The sequence below is a fragment of the Falco cherrug genome, chromosome 8, assembly GCF_023634085.1.
Source record: "Falco cherrug isolate bFalChe1 chromosome 8, bFalChe1.pri, whole genome shotgun sequence".
NCBI classification, from domain to species: Eukaryota; Metazoa; Chordata; class Aves; order Falconiformes; family Falconidae; genus Falco; species Falco cherrug.
Genome location: NC_073704.1, coordinates 25,823,202 through 25,840,913, shown reverse-complemented (window position 1 = coordinate 25,840,913; position 17,712 = coordinate 25,823,202). Strand labels below are relative to the sequence as shown.

At 48.5% G+C, this 17,712-nt stretch overlaps 1 protein-coding gene across 2 annotated transcripts in view; it reads right to left on the bottom strand.

The window, feature by feature from the left end:
- Nucleotides 1-334: 334 nt before the first annotated feature.
- The window catches only part of CFAP65 (cilia and flagella associated protein 65), a 33,784-nt gene continuing 16,406 nt past the window's right edge, over nucleotides 335-17,712 (bottom strand). Inside the window, exons 17-32 of one of the 2 annotated variants that reach the window (XM_055719426.1) lie at nucleotides 17,323-17,542; nucleotides 16,377-16,505; nucleotides 15,880-16,056; nucleotides 15,134-15,200; nucleotides 10,814-10,924; nucleotides 9,845-10,033; nucleotides 8,951-9,109; nucleotides 7,485-7,628; nucleotides 6,895-7,011; nucleotides 6,145-6,282; nucleotides 5,582-5,638; nucleotides 3,736-3,950; nucleotides 3,212-3,358; nucleotides 2,394-2,672; nucleotides 1,580-1,717; nucleotides 335-917 (exon numbers count right to left, since the gene is read on the bottom strand). In XM_055719426.1, coding sequence (XP_055575401.1) covers nucleotides 881-917; nucleotides 1,580-1,717; nucleotides 2,394-2,672; nucleotides 3,212-3,358; nucleotides 3,736-3,950; nucleotides 5,582-5,638; nucleotides 6,145-6,282; nucleotides 6,895-7,011; nucleotides 7,485-7,628; nucleotides 8,951-9,109; nucleotides 9,845-10,033; nucleotides 10,814-10,924; nucleotides 15,134-15,200; nucleotides 15,880-16,056; nucleotides 16,377-16,505; nucleotides 17,323-17,542 — 2,324 coding nt within the window. In that variant the 3' untranslated portion in view covers nucleotides 335-880. Of the gene's footprint in view, nucleotides 918-1,579; nucleotides 1,718-2,393; nucleotides 2,673-3,211; nucleotides 3,359-3,735; nucleotides 3,951-5,581; nucleotides 5,639-6,144; nucleotides 6,283-6,894; nucleotides 7,012-7,484; nucleotides 7,629-8,950; nucleotides 9,110-9,844; nucleotides 10,034-10,813; nucleotides 10,925-15,133; nucleotides 15,201-15,879; nucleotides 16,057-16,376; nucleotides 16,506-17,322; nucleotides 17,543-17,712 lie in introns of those variants that run through there. The other variant, XR_008733709.1, reaches the window with a different exon arrangement.

The following is a 17,712-nucleotide window of genomic DNA, read 5'->3' as shown; positions in this document are numbered from 1 at the left end:
CAGAAGGGAGATGCTGCAAACCCAGCCCCCCAGCCCCGCTGCCTGGCACGGCCAGCCTGCAGCCCCTGCCAGGGAGCAGGCAGCCGGTGCCCAGCCCCAGCCCCGGCTCTGCGCTGGCACCCAGGATTTCTTACAACTAACACTGCCACCTCCCGGCTGTGACAAACCCCGCTCCTTCACAGTGACACCCTCCTGCAGCCTGCCGGACCCCTATGCCAGGCCAAGGCTCAAAGCATCCCCTTGCCCAGGTGACAGCCTTGCAGTTTGAAATAGGAAGAGCTTGTCCAGGATGCTCCCAAATCCAGATGCATAGATCACGTACGTCACACACCAGTGCCTGTGTGCCCAGAGGCCAAGCTGCTTTTATTGGGCTGCCAAGTGTGCTAGACGGCGCTCCAGCTGCTCGCTAGGTCTGGGTCACTGTATGTGGGACCTGCGGCAGCCACTGGAGCAAGGAGAGGAGGTGGATTCAGTACCTGTGTCCTACCGCTGTCGGCAGGGGCTCACCACCTCAGTGCCCAGCTGTCAGTCCTTCCTCAGCTACATTTCAAAGCGGATTCCACTCCTCTCCCAGCCAGTACAGACTGGGGGCAGGGGGAACAGCCACAGAGGTTGGCCATGTGCTCTCTGTAGCATAGGGAGGCTCTTCTTGGATGATGTGGCCAGCCACAAAGAGGAGAGATCTCATGAAATCTGCTGTGGAGTTGGCAGAGGATTCAAACTGGAGCTGAGGATATGATCAGGACATACCTCCTCAGAGGCAGCCAGCATGCTGGTCATGGTGTGGAGGATCAGAGCTGCTCTGGACATCACAGGGATGGGATGAAGAGTGGAGACAGTTGATGTGTTTGAAGAGGTCAAGCAGCACAGTGCACAGCAGTTACGCTCTTGAGGGTGGGGGTGCTGGATTGATGATTCTGAAGAAGAAGAGATTGCTTTTGGCATGGGGAGAGTGCTGCCTGCTTCCAGCTCCCCACAGGCAACCATCCCTCCCTGAGGAATCGCAGGAAACAGCCATCACCTATCTAGACAAGACTCCTGCAGCTCTGGTTCAAACAACTCTTCCCCATCCTCCCTCAGTCCCACCTCCCTGCACATCTCCCCAGGCTGAGGCAAATCCTCATGCTTTGCCCTCAGCCCCAAACCTATGCCCCCACCAATGGCTACTGCCTCAACCTAACTAGATCCCACATCATTTTGGACTGTGAAAGCTTTGCCCCCTGCTGCTGTCAGAGGCTGTGCTGCCTGCTCCTTGACCCTTTTCCCCCAGGAGACCCTCTTTGTGCTGGGCTCTCCAGTGCCTCGGATCAGCCTCTTCTTCCAGCTGTTCACTCGTAGGGCCCTGCCCCAGAGCTGTGTGATGGTCTTGGGTGTTGTTACCACCTCTGCTCTGTGATTCGGGACAAACCAAGAAGGGGCCGAGGCTTTGCGACTGGATTCCCCCTTTTGCACAAGCAGCCTTGGCATTGATAGGCAGGGATCCAGCTAATCCACGTGGTCTAGAAAATGGGCTGTACTTCAGCCGGACATACTAAGGACAGGTCCTGTCCCTGGCCACAACACAGATAGGCTCTGCTACCTTCGGGAAGGGCTGGGGGGTAGAGCAATGACCCTGGGCCGGGCTGTCAGCACCACCTCCCCACGGCTGGCTTCGATCAGGATATTCTGCAGTGTGTTTTCCAGCACCAACTCCACAAGGGTCTCAAAGGCCGCCTGCCTGGAGGGGCAAAAGTACAGGCAGAGAACAGCTATCAGCAAGCAGATAAGGCAGGCTGCTTGCTGTGACTCCCCCAGGACACATCAGGCACAGCAATGGAGCACACACTTTTTCCTACACACTGAGGCCAATGAACCAAAAGACTTGAGCAATGGGGTGCTGACCCTTCTCCCAGAACTGCCACCAGCTTGTATCAGGCCCTGACCTCTGACAGAGCTGAGTGACTCTGGTTTTACTGGTTTCTCTTTCCAAGCTGTGCTGTAGCTAGTATTTGTGTACATGCTTGTGGCCTGCAGAAGTGTGCAAGGGAGCAGCCACAGCACATGCAAGGTGATGAAATAACTTCAGTGAAAATAAAAGGTAAGGTAAACACACATCACACTCCAATGTCTAATACAGCCAGGACTGTCCAAGCACAAAGCAGACTTCACTCACTAGCCGCATCCTGGCACTGCCCATGGCTCAACTTCAAGACACAGCAAACCTGCACTCTTCACAAATCACGCTCGGGAGCGGGTGGCTAGGTGGGCTAGCATTGATTTCCACTCAGAGCACACAGAACACCCCAGCAGAAATGCCACAGGGCTGAAGGACAGATGGGTTTCTGGCCAGGCAGTGTGCTACCATGGCTCTCCTGCCTGTACAGCTCTTGCCTTTTGCGTGAGCATTTCCTCACCGGCTCAGCATCTCCTTCTGCTCTCTCAGCTGGTGAAAAATCTCCCAGGACTCCAGCAAATCTTTGTTGGGAGAGGTTTCCTGCCTCATTTCTTTCCTCTCTCCATCCTTCTCAGGGCAAAGATCTTGTGAAGCAGAGACGCTGGAAGGGACCGTGGAGCATTGTCTCCTGTCTTGGCGCTCTGCTGATTCTGCACACCGGAACTGGGAGAAATATGGAATGGGTTCATTGAGGATTCTTCTCACTGCATCATGGAACTGGGTGTCTTCCAAGAGGCCTCTGGGAGGAGGAAAATAAGGGATGAGTCCCAGCAAATCAGATATCTGTATGATTGCAGAGGATCATTACCAGACAGTACAAATCAGAGGAAAACCCCAACTGATATCAATGTTTAGTCTGTCCCTTCTTGATTTCTGGGCCTAAGAGAGGCAGCAAGATGGCTTAAACTAAGGAAAATACCTTTGCCTCCCCAGCACTAGTTCTTTACATTTCTGCAGCTGGCAGACAAAATAGATGAATCCCAATGCAGCCTGTTCCCAAGATCATGGCAGGCAGTGTCCTGGTTCCTGGGCAGTGACACTCTTTAGTATGCAGAGATGGGACCAGCCCCTAGCTGAGGAGCAAGACCCTGCCTTTGGCTGTCACACCAGGACTCCTGAGCTTCTAGTCCCCAGGGCAGCCTCCGGAAGGCTGGATCCCCCATTCTGGTGCAGCAGGAGTGCACAAACTTCTTGGAATTAGCAGAAGGCTGGCCATGCTGCACACACTCCCCTAGAGGACAGGGGCTCCAAACTGGGTAAGGGTAAAGGGGCACGCACCTGATCACACCTGTAAGCATGTCACTCACTGTCTGCCACTCCTGTTTGGAAGCAGCAGCCAGGGACAGCCATGTGGCCTCCATGTCCATCTTGTCTCTGTCCCTACTCCCATCCACCTTGCTCTCCAAGGGCTGGTCGCTGAAGGGGCTGGGAAAGAAGGAGTTGTTCCATCAGTGGCAGCACTACTCAACCAAACTACCAAAGACCTGCATCATCCTGGCTGAGCAGCAGCACTGCAAGCAAGCAGGGAGCAAGGCAGGGGACCAGAGGAAGGAGAGTGGGAAGTGCTGCATTTCTGACAGCAGCAGGGACACTGTCATAAGAGAGGAGCACTGAGTTCTGGCAGTATCTCCCTTTTGAGAGAAACAGGTCACGTCAGCTAATGCTGGGGAAAGCAAGGCACTTCTGGCCTACTACTGAGGCACTGGAGAGGAGCAGAGCAGAGCTCCAAGTTCAGTGTGTATCGCAGCACGGGCAGCCCTGGCTCAGATGAAGATGCCAATCCAAAAAGACGGATCTCTTACCGGGACAAGAAGTATTTAGGGGACTCTGAGGTAAAGTTACTGAAGAAGTCCTCAGTAGAGTAGGACCTAGCTGTCACACCAAGGTGTAAGAGGATGGGCTTGGGAGGTTCTGGTTTGACCCACACCCGGCTGGCTTCTTTTTCCAACAGCAGCCTCCTCTGACAATGTCCAGCTGGCAGATTTGGCGTAGGGTGGTTTTTAATAGGGGGTAATGTCTGTTGGAGAGAAAGAAATGGCAGGTACTTAGTTGCTCCTTTGGCTGCAGGTAGGCTGGTGTAGGTGTGAGCACAGGCATGAGAACTGGAAAGCCCAGCAGCCAGAGCCTCCAGGTCCTGGAGTGAGGACCACATCAGAATGATCTTGGCACTGCAGTACTGCTGTCAGGCACAAGCAACCATGCTGGAAATCAGGTCTGCTCCCTCCTCACTGCCTAGTGTGCCAGCCCCAAGTGTCAGCAGGGCTTCAGGGTCTCCCCAAGACATTCAGGGCTGATGTACTCCAGTCCATCCCTGTAGAACTCCAGGAGATCATCTCTGCTCTTTCGAGCACACCAGGAGTGCTGTGGAAGAAGTTATGTGCAGGAATGCATGTGGAAATTGTCTTCCAAGCCTGGAAGGAAACCAGAAACTGAGTCCAACCACACTACATGGGCATGTTTGGGGCTGCAGTACCAGCAGCCAGTTTGGGGGACACTTCTTAGGGCAGGAGTAGTTCAGAAGCCTGGCCCAGAAGGAGACCACCCAGCTCTGGAGAAGCCCTCAGACATCACAGGACCTCAATGACCTCTGAAACAGAGTTGTCCAGCCTCTGGGAATGAGGCCAGAGGCCTTCACCGTTCCTGAGACAGACACAGCAGGTGACTGCAGTCTCCGAATTATCACTAGGAGCTAAAACCCTAGAGGACTAAACAAAACTGTTTTTACTTTTCCCCAGCCTCCTTATGTTCATCCCTTGACCTTCATTACTGATAACACCTAACAGCACAGGGCAGACAGTCCAAGCTGATACCTTCGCCCAGGACAGCACAGGGCACTCTGTGGGGTCTCACGAGCACTGCTACAGCCTTACTATGGTGGCAGTCCTAAGGTAAAAAGCTGTGTCTCCTAGCTGAGTCGCAGCTTCCCTTAACCCTTCCACATCTTACGTTAGCTGGTCCTCCACAAGCCCTGTCATTCCCGCAGCACATCCTGCTGATGGCTGTAGATGCAGAGTGGCTCTGCCTTTGGGCCCAGGCTGTTCTGCAGAGCATTTGCTGGGACCTTGTCTCATATCTTGCCACTACTGCTGGAAAAGCTGTCCTTTCCAGCAGTGCACAGAGTTGCGCAAGCTTGAGGGGAAACAGAGATGAACCAGGCAAACTGAGCTTTAAAATTTTCTGCATATTTAAATCAAGGCAGTTCCTACCTGCAGCTTCTCCAGAGGCACAGAACACAGCTCTTTTAGCAGTGAGGACAAAGTCTGTACCATGTCACACCAAGGTCCTACTGCTTTCTGTTGTGGCACACATTCCTTCATGGCCCCAGCATGAAATCAGTCCAGGTACCGACTGCCCTGCCTGTGCCCATCTTTTCTGCTTATTCAAAACCTTTCCCTCTTTCTCCAGTCATGGCTGCACATTTGGTTCCAATTTCACTTCCCTTTCACCTCAGCTGGAAAGTTACTGCCCACAGGACACAGCCAGACAGTCTGATTCTTCTGGCTCCTCCAAACAGTCTGCCTCCCAAAGCCTTGAAGCTACAAATCTGGCTGTGCTCTCTGTGCAGGCTCCCACGCTGTGATATCCAGCATCTGCCTCTTCTCTAAAGCAGTCAGTTTGATTCTACTACGGGTGAGAGGCCTGACTTACCTTGTATTTCCTGATCACAGCTGAGGATTCAGGAAGATTTTCAGAATCTGATGACCTCTGAAAAGAAAAAGAGAGAAAGAAAGAAAGAAAAAAAAAGAGAAGGAAGAGAAACTGCTATATAGGAGAGGTATGGAGCAGAACAAGACTCCAAGATTCTAGGACTTTGTTTTATTTTGTCCCAGCTAAGAGTCAATGATATCCTCCCATTCTTCACTTGGGCTACATTCTCACTGGTAGTTACAGATTTCTCTCCAGTGTTTACTCATGGTTAAAAATCCAACCGTCAGCTTCCAGAGCCACTGGCTTTGTTTTTCCTAAGACTTCTCACGCACTTCTAAATTTCAAATGATCATTAGCAATTTCAGAGTTTGTAAGGTGATTCTTGGCTAGAAACCAAGATCTCATTTTCCACTATCCACAGACCAACCATGAGATCTTGAGTAGATCAGAGCCTCATATCCTTTTGCCAACTTGCCTAGATTTTCTTAAAGAATGTTTCTTGTTGACACTGGTTGCTGTTTCTGAACTGAGCTAAGTTGGTGTGAAGTTCTGGAAGCACTTACCCCTGCATGTGACTTTGGCTTCTTCTTAGTTCCAAGGTCCTTCTCTGTGATGGTGAATTCCACAGCCTGCCGTTCTTTCTCCTTTTCCCACTCCTGCAGGTCCCTCTCATACTGAACCAGGGACTCCTGGATGTATACCTATGAAGCAAACCATGACTGGAGAGAGCAGAGCTACAAAGGAGCTGCACATAACACAGTTTCTGGCTAGAGTCCACACCTGTCACTAATTCCTCCCTCCCAGAAGGTCCCAGCCAGAAGCCCACTCCCTTTCTGTGTATCCCAGTGGCAGGCAGGGGAGAGGACAGTGCTATTATGAGACTACTTGGCAAGAGAAGACACAGTCTCTTGCCAAAGGACACCTGGAAAATGGCCAGAGGGGCACTACTGCAAGTCTATGCCCCCACTAATACTGCAGAAGCAAGACTTGCTTTTTACATATATTTAAGTCTCTGACATCCACTGAAAGCCACGCCCATTCAAACTGTGATTTCTAATAGCTGAGATCAACTCAAAGCCATGTGTTGCACAATTGCACCTCATCCAGTGAGCCACAGAGAGAGAGACACTTAAAACATCAGGAGAGATGAAGCTTAGTATCTTTAAGAATGAGAAGTGCTGGCCAGCATCATGGAACAAAGAAGGATTTCTTCAACAGGAAGCAGCAGGCAGCTGACTTCTGGGGCTAGTCATTTGGGAACTGCAGTGACATGCCCAAGTGGTGGTGATACACAGGTACTTCTTGGGTCTCACCTCACACACCAGATCTGTGCTGCAGAAGGAAGCACTCCATGAAGGTTGCAGCGTGATGAAGCAGGGGATGCTCTCTCCAGGCTGCACAACCCCTGACTCTGGAGCAATCTGCAACACCTGGGGGGGAAAACCCCCCAAAAAAACAAAAAGCCAAGCCATAGAGGAGCTGTTTCGCTGTCCTAGGACCTTCCTATGTACCTTCTTTTTGCAGTAAACACAGGACTGTAGGATTCTCCCCCCTCCTCTTCTCAAAGGTATGTGGCATGAGAGAGAAGAAGCTGATACATTCAAAGAACAACTGTGGACTTTGCTGGTAGACAGGGTCCTGATGTTCATTATTGCATCCTGTAGTTCCAGGATGTGATAATGTATCCTCACTGAAGTCTTCACATTCCCCTTCTGTATTTCTGTCTCCCCACCCCATCCTAATCCTTGCCTTCACTTTTCTCTGCCCTTTCCAGTCTCTAGCTAGTACAAAAGCCAATTCCCTAGGATCGTTTCTGAGTGTCTGGTTAAAAAGGAGTTGTAAGGTCTTTTCGTGGCACAACAGAGATGGGCAAGAAGGCTGTAGAGGAAAGAGAAGGACTCACCCTTTTGTCTTTACAAGTGTTTATTCGCCAGGCAAACACAACAGCCTTGCTTTCAGAGATATTGTTGAGAAAGACAAGTCTACTGGCTTTGGTGGAGTTGGGGATATTTCCAAAGCAAATCATGTGGTGTGACAAGGTGGCTGCCTGCAGGAAGAAAGGTGAAACCAGGAGGAACAGCAGGGAAGGAAGACAGGATGTCGTCGCTGGGGAAGGACAGTCACACAGCTATCTTTAATTGATTCAGCAATTCATAGATAATATTTGCAGTTACCTTTATCATAAGAACTTGAAGGAGTGTTACATTTCTCTCATTTTTGCTCTGTTTACAATGACTCTTTACAGCAAGAGGACAACCCTGTTCCAGTGGGATTGAGTGAGCAGTGAATAGAACATAATGCTGGTGCTGAGCAGGAGAGGATCTCAGGAGCACGGAGGACCAATAGCACTCAGATTCTCCCTGCAGTACTTGCAATTCAGGCCTTTTCCTACTTCAGCTGGCAAACATGTGAGCAGTTGCTTGTGCAAAATCCTCATCAATCTGAATGCAAGTTAGGGAAACTGCTCCCTACTGCACCTTGCTACTAGTATGCTACTAGTCTGTCCATTCTCCAGGCACAGTGCAAATTCTAATTAATTACACTGATCATCAGAGATGCTAATGACTTTTGGTTACAGACAACAGAGCCTTGTGGAATGGTATCTTTGTTGGCAGCCTGAGACAGGTTTTTAATCATCTTTGCTGTGTCCAGGAATGCAATTGCCCTGCTGGAAGCTAAAGAGCATATGTAGCTGTGGCTGGGCTCCAAGCTATGCATGCTAATGTCACACAGGATGAATCTTTTACCTGCCTGGAGTATGCCTTTGCTGATGTTGTTTAATGCTGATTCAGTACACTGGGATCTGTGGGTGGGTTTAACAACAGATTGTCCAGGCTGGCAGGCCAGCTCTAGCCAGGCCAAACAAGTTCCTGCTGAGCCAGCGACAGGTCAAACAAGTACGTGTCTTGGGATGTCCCTGATTTAGTGACCATCCTGCAGTCTGTGTTCAGGTTATGAATCATCTGCATTTGGCTGTGAAATGGTGGCAGCCGAGCCGTGACAGGGTCAGAAGGATACTGCTCTTTTTGTGAATGAGTTACCAAAGAAAAAGGTGGTGTAGCTGCAAATGAGAAAGGTAGCTATGATGGGGGCAACTTGTAATAGAAAATTCAGAATGTGAACAAACCCTAAAGCCTTTTTGGTTCTAATAGCAGTGGAACCAGCAAGCTGGAAGGCATCTCTCAGAACAACAGCTTTTATAAGTTAAGCTCTAGATGACCTCCTGGAAGGGAAATATCTTGCTCTATCTCATGGCAAAAGAACTCTCCTGCAACACAGGCTACTGCTAGATAAGGCCACTTGCATATTTCAGTCTCTCACACATTTCTAGACTGATCACATTCCTCATATCAGCCTACTTGGACTTACCTGCCCAGGCACAGTTAGCTTGGTAGAACCTGGAAAGATTGAAGGACACAAGACTTCTCTGGATGTGGCAGTCTCTTGTGTGGTATTCGGATCATAGCCTACTCCCTGAAAGGTGATCAGAGCTGATTCACCCCCCAGGATGTGGATGGGAACATCAACCTGCCTTGGACAAGATAAGAGTTATAAGTCCAGAGTCATACTTGGAAGAGATGTGCAATAAGCCAGTATGCTTGCTAATGAACTGGTCTAAATATGTATGCCACATGCATGGATGAAGAGAAATCCAGTCTCTTTTGCTCTTTCAGGCCTTGACCTTCCCTGCTAACCAGGAAAGCTGGTTAAGTAGTTAATCAGCCAGTTACTGTATGAGATGGGCACGGACTCCCTCATGGAGGAAAAGCTGGAGTTTAAAATTTATTTATTTTTTTAACATGCATCCACCACAGAGTGGGGTAATGAGTAGAGCTCCAGCTCTACAGAGGTCTTTGGGAAGGCTGTTTCCAGAGATCTGCAGCAGCATACACTGCAATGATGAAAGACACTGACTTCAGTCTCATTGGTGGGAGTTATTGGAGGCAAACAATGAATGACAAATCTGATCAGATACTGTTGATATCCCCAGTCACTGCTTGATCTTTGAAAAAATGTATACTGGGATGACTCTGGTTGTGGAAGAATTCTGTTCTTTGGGAATAAGAAACTTATGAAATAATTTATCTGCTCCATTTCCTGACCAGACCAGCCATTCCTTTGCTCTCGCTACTCTTGGCTTCTTGGAGGAATGGAATTCAGCTGTAGCATGACAAGGACCAACCATCATTAAGAGGTTTAAAGAATTTTAGGCACGTAACAACAGAAAGAAACTGTTTCTGGCAGTCATGAGGAGGGTCTTACCAAGTATGTTCTAGCTTCCAGTGGTGAGAAGATCCACTCAGTGTGGCCTGTTGTGCCCGGGGGGATTTCTCCTCTAGGAGTTAGGCAGACAAACACAGGATGCTGAAAATTCTTCTCCTGGATTCTCACGTTGTCCAGCTGAACCTCAAACATCACAGGCGTGGAGCCACCATTGTAGAGTTCATAAATCTGAAGTGAGTCAGAGAGCAGTGCTTATTATACCATACACAAGTTAAACTAGTTAACACTTCCCCAGAGGACTCTGATAAGCATTAATAATTAATTAGTCCGCTTGTCTCCTAAGAATGAGGAAACCTCATAGTTTCAAGATTTATCACTGAGGCTCTGATAGGAGACTGCTGAAGGTTTATCACCACACTTGTACATTGATAACAACAGCGCCTCTCAAAGTGGTGCCCTGCAAATTCAGTCTAAGAGAAAATTAATACAAATTAGTTGAAGGGATCACTGTAAAGCGGATTACTTGAAATGCAAAAGCACTCATATTAAAGTGTTCTTAATTCAATTCAGACTTATTCATTTCCCAAATAAATTAGGCAGAGCAGAATCAAAGCTGCCTTTTTGCTGAATAAGTGTTTAAGGAAGTTTAATTAATTTACTAAAAAACTAATTAGGATTTATTTCCAGAATTCCTGGAGCAGCTAGACAAGTTTTCACTCAAAGTCAATGCAAGAGAGTAAGGGAACAGCCCAAAGAACACTTCATAAGCATTCTGGCTAGAGTGAAAGCCAAATCTTGTCAAACTGGAGGCAGCAAAAGGTACTTTCCCTGCTGCCATCCCAGAAGCCATTTCCAGGCTTTGCCTAGTACTAGCCTCAAAGTTCTGCTGTGATGCTTTCCTGTGGAGCTATTTCTTGGGAAACGCCTCAGACAATGCCTGTCCTTGAGACACAGTAACACTAGCTCCTTCCCTCCACTTCCTGCTGGGTTTGGTCCCGGGATACCCACCTGTATGGGTGGGTGGGAGGTCCCAATGGCAATGGGTGCGAAGCGGTGCTTAGTGGATGCAAAATGAATGTACCGCTGGTCCTGTTCCACCGTCACACCACTGAAGTTCAGCTACGGTAGAATGAAATACAGTCACTTTCTCGCAGGGCCTTGGTTCCATCCCTAAAAACTGCACAAAGACTTTGCAAACTGAAGGACTTTGCAAGCTGAGGGCAACACAGTTACAGATTTAAGTTGATAATACCAGGACAATGAGTCCTAAGAAAAAAACCAGGAGATGGGGAGCCTACTTAACTGTTGGCTCTTCTCTGAAAGGTTTGCATCTTGTTCCAGAGAGAAGGTACTTTTCTCTCTGCTATGTCACAACAACAGCCCCAGTGCTTCTCTTTGCAAGTATATGGTAGAAATTCTACATGAATGAATGTGTCTGGACTGTACATAGGACAGTGTAGCTGTGACAGCCAAATCCTTTGGAAAGACAGGATTTTAGGTAAGTAATAGCCTTCTGTTGGGAAGGACCACTCTGTCCTCCAGAGTGAGGACATCCTGCTCCGAGAATATGTCTAACAGTCCAAAAGCTGCAAAAAGATCCCAGCTGAATTTTAAGTGATCAAGTAATAATCAACAGTATCCTGTTAGCAAAGCAGCTGCCAGGCACTTCAAGCAAAGCGGAGAGATTTATAGAGCCATTTCATGGAAAGGAAGAGACAGAGGATTCTGCATTTTGAGAAATCTGCAATTAGGCTGGAGATGAGTCATGATGCACAGTTTCCTGCAAGATCACCCCAAAGCACCCCTGAGCTGTCTCCTTTGAGGCAGAGGCTGCAAAGTGGTCACAGAGCTAGTAATGCCTCTGCATGGGCCAAAGGGAGCTAAGTTGCTGCAATTCACAATTAACTAAGCCTAAAGCATGGCTGTTCTTCAAGTGCATACGCAGAAGATGGAGAGGATGTTTGTGAAGGCAGGTGGATGCCTTCACAAACATCTGCAGGAGATACTGTATCCACTGCTTAACAAAGAGCAGAGAATGCCAATTCCTCCAAAACAAACCGTACCGGTTCAGGTCTGTGGATAACTGGCTAGCTGAAAAGGGTCACATAGACATAGTCCAGCTGGCTGGACAAAAATGCACATCGCTCTCAGCTTATCTGAAGTAAAGCAAAATACACTGTCTTTGGCTGTCCTTGTTACACAGTAACAGGAAGATTTTGGTGGGAAAAGAATGTTGCAGGTGGGAACAGAAAACTACAGAAGAGAAACTAGGGGCGGGCTTGGTATTTAGGCAACTAACCAATAATGAGCTTAACTTTTGTAATATGTATGAGCTAATTATAAGAAGGCATAAAAGGTGACTGTAAGAGACAATAAACGAAGTCTGCTGATCACTCATATTGAGTGACTGTGTCTTCCCTCCGTCGCAACACAGGTCCATAAAGTGAGGAGGGAGAGAGGACTAGAAATACAATGCTAACAAGGTCCCACACGGGATCTATCTTTTTAAAGCATTACATGAGCATTCAGCCTCTTGAGGGCCTCAATAAGTCAGATGAAGTGCAAATTGGAGGACAAAAACTGACACTTTCAAACTGCAAGAGAAAAAGGGACAGGAACCTTCCTGAGCTTTGGGAGTGAAACACCCATTTATATTACTTGAGTCAAAATGCTGACTTGGATTCCACAAGACAACTGCTAAGGAAAAACTGTAATCAGTTTCCATAGACACAGGATGTGACATTTAGAGGACTATCAGTTAAAGGTAGAGAAATGGAGAAAACTGAAGACCTGTGGCAATCAGTTCTCCTTCCAGAGTACATGGACTTAGTCTCACAGCAATGACTTAGAGCATGAGAGGACAGGGATGCCAAATTCCCCAGGGAAGAGAGCTGCCTGGAGAACACATGCTGCAAGTGACATCATCTCACAATACCTAATTAACAGCTATGAAGTGCAACCACTTCCAGTTTATGATCCTGTGTGCTTGGGGATTCTCCATGGGATCCAGCCCTTCTCTCCAGTGAGTTCTGGGAACCAGCCTATCTCACCCTGCAACACCTGCAGCTGGCTGGGCTTTTCCTACTAGAACTGCTGAAGGCTGCAGATTCTGCTTGGCCAAACGATCCCAGAGCTCTGAGAAGGTGGTCACAGCTGCACAGGCAGGCTGTGGTGATCAGTGGGAGGCCATTTCCTTACTGCACAAGGAATTGGGTAACACGAGTCCCACAGAAGTTTCATCCTGCAGCCAGAAGAAACTGCCAATGGGAAATCAGTTTGGATCCTTCAGAGCACCTATAAATCCAGTTACCGCAGAAGTGAACACTGGCCACTGAGTGGGGAAGGAGTAATGGAGAAGGAGCGGCTCCTGAAGATGAATCAGACAGGCTCTGTTGGGAAAGCAGGGGAGTGGGAGTTCAAAATCCATCCATATGGGTAGAACCATCACAGAGGTCAATTTGACACCCCCCCAAAAAAAAATCAGGCATTAGCTTGCAGCTGACTGACATCACCACCTAAAAGCCGGGAAATTTGGAATTTGGCAGAATGACCAAGCAATACCGCAGCCTGATGGTCTCTACCTCTCCTTATTGTTGTTTTCTCAGATTTCCAAAGCTTAACTTTGGGGGTGACATGACAGCATTTGCTTCCCTTAAGGTTAGCTATGTATTCTGCACATTCCAACAGATTCTCAGGTGAGGATCTGCTCAACCCTGGCATACGATCATGCTTAGGACAGTCTGCCACAGGGTCTGGCAGCTCTGTGCTCTTCATGCCATGACTGAAAGGAAAGAAGGCACACCGTGTTCAGCTCCTCAGCTGCCCTCTCTGCAGAAGGAGAAGCCTCTTCCACTCCTACTTTCTGATATTAGAAGTTCAGCACTGGCACAGTACATTCCTGCAAGTTGCGACTGCTGGATTGGCCTCTGCAGCTCCTATTGCCAGAGCTCCAATGCACCCAGGAATCTTTTATCATCTCCAGGGCCTCCCATGGTTTTTCAGCCCCTTCTGCAATAACAGTATGAGGTAGGGTAGTGGCCTCTGATAGCCGCCAAAGCCACTGGCTATGTGGCAAGGGAGGACATGTGCCCTATAGGCTTCTGGTGCTCCGAAATCTATTGCCTCACTGGCCAGCTGGTGAAATGCTCACAGCTGCTCTCAGGATTGTGCCAGGCAGGCAGAGCACAGGGAGCCTGTCCAAGGGCTTTGAGGGAAGGCACAGTTAAGCCACTGTTTGAACAGCTTGGTCAAAGGGTTGGATTTTCAGCTGACAACAGTCCTGAAAGAAAAGAAAAATAAAAGAGATGTGTGAACACAATGGTCTCATAGGAAACTTCAGAGACAGACAGGAAGGCTCAGCCGGGCATGAGCTGTGCCCGGCAGAGCACAAGGTGACTTTGACTCTAACTGACAGTTTGAAAGAGGGGGAGAGAGAGAATTTATTTCCAAGCCTGAGGAAATGCTCAGGGAAAACACACCACAGATCAGCTCTGGGATGCTTTAGCAAGCTGTGAAGCAGGAAGAATGAGTAGGAAGCTCCTCCATCATTGGCAGGAGAAATAAGCGGGTGGACAAAGGCATCAGGGCTGCAGTGGGAACAGCCAACCAGGAATGCAGGGAGTATCTTCTGGGCCCGAGGAAGCAGCTGCCTCCATACCTCCAGAGCTGGAGGACACTCTGCCACCCTGTGCTAGCATGTGTCTCTCCAGACTGCAGCCAGGTGGCACTTTCAGAGAAAAGCGTTCTGGAGGGTTTTGAAGAGCACAGAGCACCGATGAGATGGAGAGATTCAAGAAAGCTGCATATGAGAGAAGTAGGATGGGCTGCAGGTCTGAAGTCATGGATTACTGCACGGAAGAACTCATGGTGACACAGACAGAATGAGGGGAAGCAAGCACAGAAATCCTGGCCATGAGTTACGCTTGACTGTGGAAAGCATGCAGGGACTACAAAACCCAGGAGGGCTGTTTTGAACTTGGCTTGGAGGAGGAGGAAGGAATTCAGCACTACCACCACCAGTAAAATACAAAGGTTAATAATAAATAAATAAATAATCAAATAAAGAATTCTTTTCCGGGGGAAACAAGCAGATGCTACATCCGAGGGCCATTTTACCAGTGCACTGCCACATCACACTGTCTTGGAACCATGACTTTGTCAGGATGATGGTTTTATGTCTCTCCTTGGCCCTGTGTTACTGCCTGGCCAGTGCACACTCCAGGGGAAGGCCACAGCCCCTGCACACCATCCGGCTTCTGGGGAAAACACCTTTTAATTCAGTTCCTACCTGCTGCTGCAAAGAGAAGCAAAAGACACCTGCTATCTTACCAGAATCTCATGGCCATAGGAAACCTTCAGCAGGACAGGGAGGTGATCAGTGCCGATGAAATCATGTCTAGCAGTGAAAGAGGAGAGAGAGGAAAACATTAGAAACCAACCTTGTGCCCAGGGTGATAGAATCAGGGTCACACAGTACATTAGAGACAATTCACTTCCCAGCTAAAGAGTCACTGTTGCGTAAGGGCCACTGAAAGAAGGAGGGGAACAGTTGTGTTTGGGTGGGAACAAGTGATGCAATGTTGATTTTAGTCATATACCAATTTAGGGACCCAAGTTTCTAGGCCAATGCCATTTGAAATGCCAGTACGTCTCAGATCAGGTCTGCTGTGAAAGGGGAGGTGTTCAGTGCTCTTCATACCCTCCCACAGGCACAGAAGCAGCTCTAGCTGATGACAAAAAAAAAGAATATCACTGTACAATCAAAACGGCAGGAAGTGCGGCATCTTGTTCATCTCGTCAGCTGCGAAGTCAAGGCAGCCCAGTGTCCTCAGCATGAAACATTAAATGCCTTTTGCACTATAGTGTTAAAGAACATTAATAATATTCCCCTGAGGAAGACAAGCTTTGCTGGGTCCAGAAACTGGACATGCTCAGTGACTTTTTACTTGCCCAATCTCTGCTGGGCAAGGGGCATGTTAAAGGAAAGGATCCAGCATGGAAACACAGGGGACTGATAAGCATGTGCTGTCCTGGCACGCAGCATGAGGCTCTGAAGCACAAGTAGTTGCCATCACCTGTGTGAAAGCTGGACAGATTCCTCCTGTCCTGGAAGAAGTTTCCCTGACTTTGGGGAAACACTGAAGAGCTGGTTATCCTGAATTCTCATCTGGTGCAGCTCATGGGAGCTAAACTCAGCATCCTCTGCCCAGCACTCCATGTCCATCTTCTGATCAGAAGGAAACAAGAAGGCCCTAGGGAACCAGTCAACTGGTCAGCAACAGGGACACACGACTTCCTCAAAGCCATGGTTAGCACATTCAGTCCAGCCAAGCCTAGCCCAGCTGGCAGACACATCATGTTTCATCAGGTCTGATCTGCAGAACTCTCTGCCATTCCTTGATTGCTTCCCCTCCCAGACCCACCAACAGATCTCAGTTACAACTCCACAACATAAGCTGCACCTAAAAAATCCACCCTATTGATTTGCAAATGTCTCACAGCTCCTGTAAGCACTTCCACACGCCCAGACAGACCCCAGAAAGAAGGCTGAGCTCCAGCGAGCACTGCTTACCACTCCACAGGCACCGCACCATTGTTTTCCAGCAGGAGCATCACAAGGGTAGGCTCTGAGCCTATTGGGGCAGCCCCAAAGTTGAAATCCAGCAGGAGAGGAGTGTACACTGGAGGGATCAAGCATGTGCTGGTCACAGGAGAGAAAGAGGAGATTAAATTGAGACATGAGGAAGAGTTGGCAGGGCATGACAGGGGAAAGGGTCATTCCACACCAGCTCTCTTCATTATAATTCTTCTCTGACCTTATGTTCTTGGCCCTTTTGGGAGAAAAGATACTGGAAATTAGGCAGGCCTTTTGATTTTCTCTCAAAAAAACTCTTTATATATGCTTAATGATGGTGAGTAGCATAAGATAGTCCTGCTTCGCTAAGGTCTCTTTTCAGCTCCCTAGTACAAGGAAGTCACTGACATACTGGAGCAGGTCCAGTGAAGGTCTACCAAGATGGTTGAGCGCTGGAGCACACTCCTTACAAAGACCGACTAAGAGACCTGGGTTTGCTCAGTCTTATGAAGCAAGGGCTCAAGGATGGTAACTGCACAAGCTGCAACACAAGATATTCCAATTAGACACTAGGGAAAAAGTTTTTTTCCCATGGAAGTGATCAAACACCAGAATCAGGTGCCCAGACAAACTATGGTTTCTTTGTCCTCAGAGATATTCAGCACTGAACTGAACAAGGCTCTGAGCAACCTGATCTAGTTGTCCCTGCTTTGAGCAAGGGGTTAGACCAGTGACTTTTAGAGGTCTATTACCATTAAATTATTCCATGTTTCTGTGGCTCCTTTCTAGGGAAGGTAAGCAGAGAAGCAGAGGTGAGCAACTGCCTGCAGCAGCTAGGATGGAATAACAGAGTGCCACACAGCGGTGCACTACGACACAAGCCAACAGCCACAGCATCTCTGTCTGGCTTGTTCAAAGGAACTGAGCCATGTCCTTATCTCACCTGTGCCTTGTGGGAACTCTGTAGGTGAGCTCACTGGGAGCTGGGTCTCGCTGCAAGTATTCATTCAGCGTGTCCAAGGAAAAAAGCTTCCAGAGGTGCAACTTGCTGATACCACTGGCACTCCCTGCTGAACAGGCATCTGCGATGCGGAAAGTTGGGTAGACGCCTTTTGCTACAATGCAGCAGAGGGGCTGCTGCTCCTCTTTGGTGCTTGCCAGATCTGTAGGTTGCGAGAGAAAGAAACAACAGAAAGTAGTCAGGCACCATTAAGGGGCAGCTGCCTGGGACAGCAAAACAGAGAGAGGCCCTACTCAGACAAAAGAAAGAACGAACAGGACTTAAACATTGTCTTTTCATTGGCAGCTTCTGAAAACCTCTGAACTACTGACT